Source organism: Hakea prostrata, chromosome 10, assembly GCF_041222555.1.
Source record: "Hakea prostrata isolate BN-2017 chromosome 10, UWA_Hpros_2, whole genome shotgun sequence".
Taxonomy (NCBI): Eukaryota; Viridiplantae; Streptophyta; class Magnoliopsida; order Proteales; family Proteaceae; genus Hakea; species Hakea prostrata.
In genome coordinates, this window is record NC_142609.1 from 4737908 (window position 1) to 4745751 (window position 7844).

At 36.4% G+C, this 7844-nt stretch overlaps 1 protein-coding gene across 1 annotated transcript; it reads left to right on the top strand.

Annotated features, from left to right (window-relative positions):
• Positions 1–4807: 4807 nt before the first annotated feature.
• On the top strand, positions 4808–7844 carry LOC149001629 (polygalacturonase-like). The gene is made up of 9 exons (XM_089136433.1): positions 4808–5128; positions 5214–5342; positions 5444–5611; positions 5716–5736; positions 6237–6444; positions 6532–6613; positions 6697–6805; positions 7278–7394; positions 7506–7844. The coding sequence occupies exons 1-9, from the start codon at positions 4808–4810 to the stop codon at positions 7722–7724; spliced, it is 1374 nt and encodes a 457-aa protein (XP_088992559.1). The 3' UTR covers positions 7725–7844.

Here is a 7844-nt window from a genome sequence, read left to right on the forward strand (position 1 = left end):
AAGATTACTTGTAGATATCCTGTGTCAGAGTATGCTATCAGGGCACATCAGCAGTATATTGTTCTAGAGTCTAACTCCATCGTTGCTGGCTCTGAAATGTAAAAATAAAAGTTGTCTATGGAGACTCTGTGCATCCTTGAAGAAGAACTCCTCTTCTTCATGTTTTGCCATTACAAAATATGCAGGGCCACACACTTGTGTCAAGCCTAGCATTAACCAGGACCATGCACAGTTAGTGCTCAGTTCATTTGTAGAAAAATATTGTGGATGGTCAAAGCACAACTTTCAATTACACTGGCAGCAATTCAGGCTCATATGGCAACTACCCATGACTATAATGTTTCATATATGAAGGCATGGAAGGCAAAGCAAAAGGCATTTGAGAAGATATTTGGCAATTGGGAAGAATCATATACCTTGTTGCCAAGATATCTCAATGCCTTGAAAATGACAAACCCTGGCACTGTTGTCTTGTTACAATCAGAGCACATAAGTGATCAGCCCAGTGTATTCAAGCGTGTATTTTGGGCAGTTGGCCCCTCAATCGAGGGGTTCAGGCATTGACAGCACACAATTGTCTGGGAAGTATGCAGGAATGCTGCTGATTGCATCTGGATTAATGGGAAGAATGGTTTGTTTCCCCTTGCATTTGCCATTGGAGCAGCGAAGCCATTCCCATCATAGTTGACAAGTTATTGTATGCCAATCATAAATATGCCTGCCCTCTCTTTATACTCATTGCCAACATATGTCACTTCACATGTTTTTCTTGAGAATGTGATTCTGTGCTTATGATGTCATAACATCAAGTTAAAAACCTCTGTATGAACTGTAATGCTTTAGTCCTAACCATTAGTTTTTGCTTGCTCAGAGGTTTTTGTGTACTTGCTCATAAATTTATCACTTCAAGTTTGGCTTGCTGTTTGAGTCCAACATGAGTGAGAATCACACCTAGTGGATTGCTTGTCTTGCAGAAATTTTGGAATTTCATGAAACAGCTATGTCCTATACCCTTGATTTACAATTTGTATAAATGAAAGTCCTGAGTTGATCTTTTCCCCAATAAAATTACTTGCATTTTGGCACATTTGAGGATTGGGTAGCAGGTTTTCTCAATGCTGCTTTTATTGTGGCAAAGACCAAACAGTCTTCATATCATTGTATATAATTTTCTCAGAATGCAATAGCTTATCCATGGATTGGGCGGATTTGTAAACGAAAAACTTCAAAGAAATGAGTGTGGCCTCATATACCCAATACCATTTTCACATGAAAAAATGGTCTCAAAGGTGTCTTATATACGTAGTTCCTCTGTAAAGAAACTGTCCATGTCCTTGAGTGTCAATTATTGGTGCAATCAATTGTCTTATCTTCATGGACTTAATGCATCAAAGTTTTCTTCTCTTAGTCCTATTAACATTTGATTGAGAGTCTTGACAATCTATTTTTCTCTGTGCTGATAATACATTTGATTCCCCTTGGGATAAAAAGAAGATCACCCAAAAAAGAATAATAAGTAAAAATCATTTGATCTTTAGGATTTCTGAGAAAAAGAAAATGGAAATTTATAATGTAATGAATAGACAGTTGGGTAGAAACAACCATGTAGAATGGATGAGACATTAAGATGGTAAAGTATTGGACATGTGTCATTAATAATCTGCCAGGAGAAAATTATGAAGATTTTGCATATCTGATGTGTGGAAGGTGAGGGTTTAGAATTAAAACACAATTCTCATTTTCAAGTTTGTCATCAGTACATGATATATAGTGTGTTGGGAGTCAAGATTGATTGACAGGAGCTAATCTCTATGCCATTCTTGGGTATGTGTGGCAATTTCAATTTAAATAAAAATAAGGTCTTATGTCTCAGTATCTTTGATAGAATGAATCTGATGATTGCTCATTTAAACTTTTGCTAGTGTTCTTGTTGGTGAAGAATGGAATAGATCTGTGAAGAATGGAGGCAGAGTTTCATTACTTACAGATTGAGTGGGACAAATGCGAAGAAGTAGAAGAAGGTTTAAAGATCGGATCTAAGATGGATAGACTACGTTCAAAAATGAGGTATGACCGGGGGCTTCTTTTTGTAAATTTGAAAATTTAAAACTTTTAAAAATAAAAAAACTAAAACCATATTTACCAACACCCCCTGTACTTTCAATTTAAACGGTTGGATGCGAATTAGTACATGTAACGCAATTGTAACTGTTGGCTACTGGCTGCAACTGCTGCAGGAAACAAAAATCCCAGCTCTTAAACTGTTGAAATTTCTTGAGACTAATTTTCTAGAAACCCAATTCTCTATCTTACATATCTGGATTCAAAACTATTAGCTATGAATAAGCTTTTAAGCCACAGAGGGAAGCATTAATACATACATGTTTTGCTAAAGAGGAAAGTAGTTGCCTGTTGGTCTTAATATGATGTATCAGTGTCCACAAATGAGTATTGCCATTTTCATCTACAGAAACTGCCCTTACGCCTTAGCCCGGAAAAAGAACCAGTGGAATTTGGCAGGTGGACGATTCTGGTGGTCTCTTAAACATTTCCTTTTGGTCACAGCATCCCTAGAAAAATGGCTGAAATCTGGCCGGCCAAGGTGGCCAATCTTCAAACACATTTTAAGGTATCCCAACCATTTGCATTTAATCAATGATGTGTACTTTGCATGCTTAACAGTAATGGAATGAAGCGCTGTGATGAAGAAAATCCATCTTAGGGAGTTGAGTAAAGCCTTAGCACAGACTTGAATGGGTTAAAAAAAACATAGGCCACAAAAAATAATGATCAAGTGATGTGAACCCAATATATTGCTTCTCACAAGAAAAGATGATCTTCCAATGGCTGATCATTATTTGAACTTGAAAGCTACAACACACAATGAGACTTATTAGGACTTGTCAAAGAGGGGAGAAAGCCACTGGCACCATTTGGCCAAGCTCAAGAAGCTCATCTGGGTTTTCTAAGAATTGGGTTTGGTTTTGGAGGCAGTTTTTTGGCACTTCTATTTGTGATATGGTTGGCAAATTGGTGTTCAATGCTTTGATATCTCACTTGTGGTGGGAGCGGAATCTTAAGAGATGAACCTCCAACTCCAGATCTATAGATTCGATTTGGAGAGTTATCTATTTTGATGTTTCAGTTAGACTTCAGTCCTACCCCAGTTCATGACACCCCAAGGAATGTGATTATTAGTGTCTCTTGAGATTTATTTCTTCTTTTTTGCCCGCTAGTAGGTTGTTATCTCCCTCTTTTGTGTTTTTCTTATTTTTGTTCTTTGGTATATTCTTTTTTTTCTTTTTTTGGTGAAATAAAAACTTCAATTAAAGGAGAAATTAGTGCTAAGAGCACTTACATATTGTACGTGATGTACTACTACAACTATCCAACTGTGTGGCTGCAAAATATACATACTTTTCAAAAGACAATTGGAGCACTGGGTTGGGGAAGTCAACATATTTTACATATTTTGTTGTATTAGCCAACTCCATTAACCTTGGTAATTCCTCTAGAGACCATTTCTCTCTTGAGGGCCATGGTAAGAGTTTCGTAATTTGATGATGATTGGTCCAGATCTCGTCTATCCTTATCCCCCTTTCTTTCGCTATATCCATGCCTAACTGTAGGCCAAAAAGCATAGTGTCCAGCATCCCATTAACTTTCTGCTTTCCAAAATTGACAGACTGTAGATGTCCGTCTCTGCATACCCCAATGCTCCAACCTGTTTCTCCTAGCTGCTAGTGAGAAACCCCTGCACATATTAAAAAAAAAATCGTATTCAGCATCAGAAAAGCCACATGGCTGTGTCAGCCGAAATGTATACATCAGAAACTTAAATTCTTCTCTAACTGCTTATCCATTTGAGATGCCTTAGTCAACTTGTGACCTAAGAAAGTTTACTTGAGAGAAAGAGATACATAGAGAGGAATTGACAAAAATGAACAAATGTGGAAGGTAATATACATAGAGAGGAACTGATGAAAGATGAACAAATGTGGAAGATAATTTAAAGTCTTGAATCTCGTTATGTCACAAACAAGAAGCCATAAAAGTAAGAACCACACTTCTCCAAACCCATCCCTACACCTTGTTTTCCATAGACACCACGGCAAGTTTGGTGATGCTAATATTTTCCCATTCCAAAAGCACACGCAAATACTATACCATTACTACAAACTCACCTTCCACTTTCCTACCTCAAGGCTACACATCATCCAAAAAAATGCTTCTTAATTCTCCTAACTTTCCCACCAAACACATCCTCTTTGACATCATACCCATGATCATGTGGTCTTCCATGCATGGCTTGTTGTTTAGGGTTGATATCTTGTGATTAGAAACCCATAATCACTTTCTCTAACCATTTTAGATGTATGAGCAAGAGAGCTTGTAACTATTTTCTCAATTATTAAGATAGGATCTGGTGCTGTAAACAGAAGCAATGACCTTTTGTAAGTATAGAATTGTTCTTCTTGCAAAATGCTATGATAAGAACATAAAAACAGCATAAAAATGGAATAACACAAAAGGTGGGCAATCGGCCAATAGGTTATGCTTTCGTCTCAATCTCTTGTGTCTCAATCCATACCTTAGAAACTTGACATGGTGAAATAAGACAAGGAGATATGGATTGAGTGAAAATCTCCCTCTCTCTCTCTCTCTCTCTTGAATAGACATGAATTTAAGCAATCTTCCCTTTCTATAAGTACATAACCTAATCATCAAGGCATAGTTTCTTCACCATCCTCCATCTTCCATATCTATTGGATTGTTGTTTTTGTATCTCTTACAAGTGAAGATTACAATGGGTCTACTAAAGCAAATACTTCCATTTCTTTTGCTGTTTTTCTGTTCTTACTCTTGTCATAGCATTTTCCAAGAGGAAGAACTCTTAACTTATCTTGATGGAGCTTCTGTTTACAACATCAGTTCCTATTCTCATTACCTTGAATCTATTGATGATAGAGATGACGAATTCGAGCCCAGTTTGGGGAATCTCATTAACTATAAAACTGAAATTTCTGCATTTGAGCAACTTGATCAAGTGGATATTCTTGCAACTTCAGCTACAGTTGTCAGTGTAGATGATTATGGAGCTAAAGGTGATGGAGGAGATGACACAGAGGTCTGCAATATAATCAATTATTAGATAGCTGGTTTTCTTTTTGAAGATATCTTGTTTTAAGGTTTATTTTATTGGGCTCACTCAGGCTTTCAAGAATGCTTGGAAGGCAGCTTGTTCATCTTCACATGCTGTTCTTCTTGTGCCTCGAAATAAGAATTATCTTCTTAAGCAGATTACATTCTCAGGTCCTTGCAAATCTGGTCTCAAAATGCTGGTGAGATAAATCTAACCAACTAGTCTCTCCATAAAACCCCAACCAAAAGAAAAGGAGTTTTCTCTATTTGAATGGTTGTTTCTTGTCTATATAAATGACAGATCTATGGAGCACTTGAAGCTTCAGATAATCGAGAAGACTATGATCGTGATCGTCGACACTGGTTGTTATTCAAAAACATAACAAATTTCTTGGTTGAGGGTGTTGGAACAATCAATGGTAACGGAAATATATGGTGGCAAAATTCCTGCAAAATCAACAGAACGCTTGTAAGTGCTTCTGATCATGTGAATATTGGATTGCTATACACTAACAAAACCTTCCTATATGTAATGGACTTACTATTCTTTTCTGTTTCAATGGCTTCTTGCAGCCTTGCAGGCCTGCACCTACGGTACGTTTAAGTTCCTTACGTAGAAGCTTTTCTTTACCTGTTGTTTAAGGTTACATTTTTACTTGAAGTAAACTTAAAGAAAGTATATAATTCGGTGAAATAAAATTATTCAAAGATATTTCTGGTATAGCTACTTTGATGCATAAGCCTTGTGAATTATTTTTTCTCTTTTTAATTTCTAGTAGGCAAGTCATCTTCATGTATTCATTTTCCACAATTTATTTCTGTTTATACCTTTTGGAAAGTATTTTCTTTGGGTTCTAAATTTTCTATGTTATAAGCATGGATCCAAGTTTTTCAAGAAGAGACCTATATGTAATATTCTATTGATAGGTTTTGACAGATTTGATGATAATTCAAATTTTCAAAAATTTTGAGCTGCCCATAAAATACAAGATCTCAACCAAACCTAAAACCAGCCTTGACACTGTGCTTTTAAGCCTTGATTATAAAAAATAGCTATTGAAGTTCTTCATCATTTCTATATTGTCTTCCAACAGGCCTTAACCTTTTATGAATGCAAGAACTTGAAAGTGAGAAACCTATACATCAAAGACTCCCAACAAATCCATGTTGCGTTTCAGAGTTGCATCAATGTCCAAGTTGCCAATCTCATGATAACTGCACCAGGAAACAGCCCTAACACAGATGGAATTCATATAACCCAGACCCAAAACATTCTGATCAAAAGCTGTCTCATCAAAACAGGTATAGTGAATTTTTTTTATTGGGTTTGAGATGGGAAAGACATAGTTGAGGAACTTCTTTTCTTTCTGTTTTCGTGTTTCTTTTAAGGTGATGACTGCATCTCAATTGTAAGTGGGTCTTCAAAGGTTAAAGCTAATGACATAACCTGTGGACCAGGTCATGGGATCAGGTATATCAGACTTAAACCCTAACTGTCAACAAGTTCTAACCAAAACATTCCTAATTTTCCAAAACTGTCTTTGGTGAGCTTAGCATTGGAAGCTTGGGAGAAGGAAATCAGGAAGACCATGTTTCAGATGTGATAGTAGATAGAGCAAGACTTTATGGAACCACGAATGGAGTCAGGATCAAGACTTGGCAGGTAATAGTTAGCAAAGATTTTAAACTCTGGATTTGCTTAGAACAGAAGAAGTAACTATTATCACAAAAGATGCCATTTTGTATTTTATTTTTGTCAAGTGACAAAATTAATTGGTCCGGATCCTCCACCACTATCGAGAGAAAATTTTCCAACTCATATGATTAAATTCTTCATGACACGTCTAATGTAATGACAAAGTTCTATTTTTTTTAAAAAAATTTAAAAATACAAGAATCCAAATCCTTTTTATCTTTTGAACATCCAAACCTTCTCTCTCCCTCACTTCTCCCTCACTGAAAGGAAAATTTTGTCTTTAATTGAACATGTATCAAAATCTAATCATTTGGGTTGAAAATTTTCTTCTCCCTCTGCATTCAAAATAGAGCATTATTCTTCATTAAGGCATGGAAACACACAGAATGACCTCGTATATATGTATATGCAATGATGTGATTGTGCAAACTTTGTGCAGGGAGGATCTGGAAGTGCAAACAAAATCAAATTTTACAATATCTATATGCAAAATGTCTCAAATCCCATAATCATAGACCAGTACTACTGTGATCAGGTTGAGCCATGCAAAGAACAAGTAATGACTACCTCTTATTTACCTCTTCTCCCCTCCTCAAAGTTTATCACAGCACTTATTGATTCCCTTTTACTTTGATCAGTTGCCTTCATGATACTTCTATCTTTGCAGAAATCAGCAGTGCAAGTAGAGCAGGTGATGTACAAGAACATAAGAGGGACAAGTGCTTCAGAAGTGGCAGTGAATTTTAATTGCAGCAAGACCTTTCCATGTCTTAGGATTTTGCTGCAAGATATTAGTCTAGTGAGAGAAGGAGGAGGAACAGTTAGTGCTTTATGTGAGAATGTGAAATTGACTAAAAGAGGAAGAGTGCATCCAGTTTGCCATTGAGAAGGAGAAGTTTGGTTTCTTATTATAACTAGGTTACCTATTAAAAGATTTGTTAATGTATTACACCTACAATGCACACTGGTTTGTCTTCCATGCAGGCATTAGAGTGAAGAAGGAAAC

What these genes read in the sequence shown, in the direction of transcription:
- LOC149001629 (XM_089136433.1), top strand. Translation starts at nt 4,808, where the DNA reads ATGGGTCTACTAAAGCAAATACTTCCATTTCTTTTGCTGTTTTTCTGT. An exon ending in AAGCTGTCTCATCAAAACAG is followed by an intron (nt 6,445 to 6,531) that starts GTATAGTGAATT and finishes GTTTCTTTTAAG; the next exon opens with GTGATGACTGCATCTCAATT. An exon ending in TCAGGATCAAGACTTGGCAG is followed by an intron (nt 6,806 to 7,277) that starts GTAATAGTTAGC and finishes AACTTTGTGCAG; the next exon opens with GGAGGATCTGGAAGTGCAAA.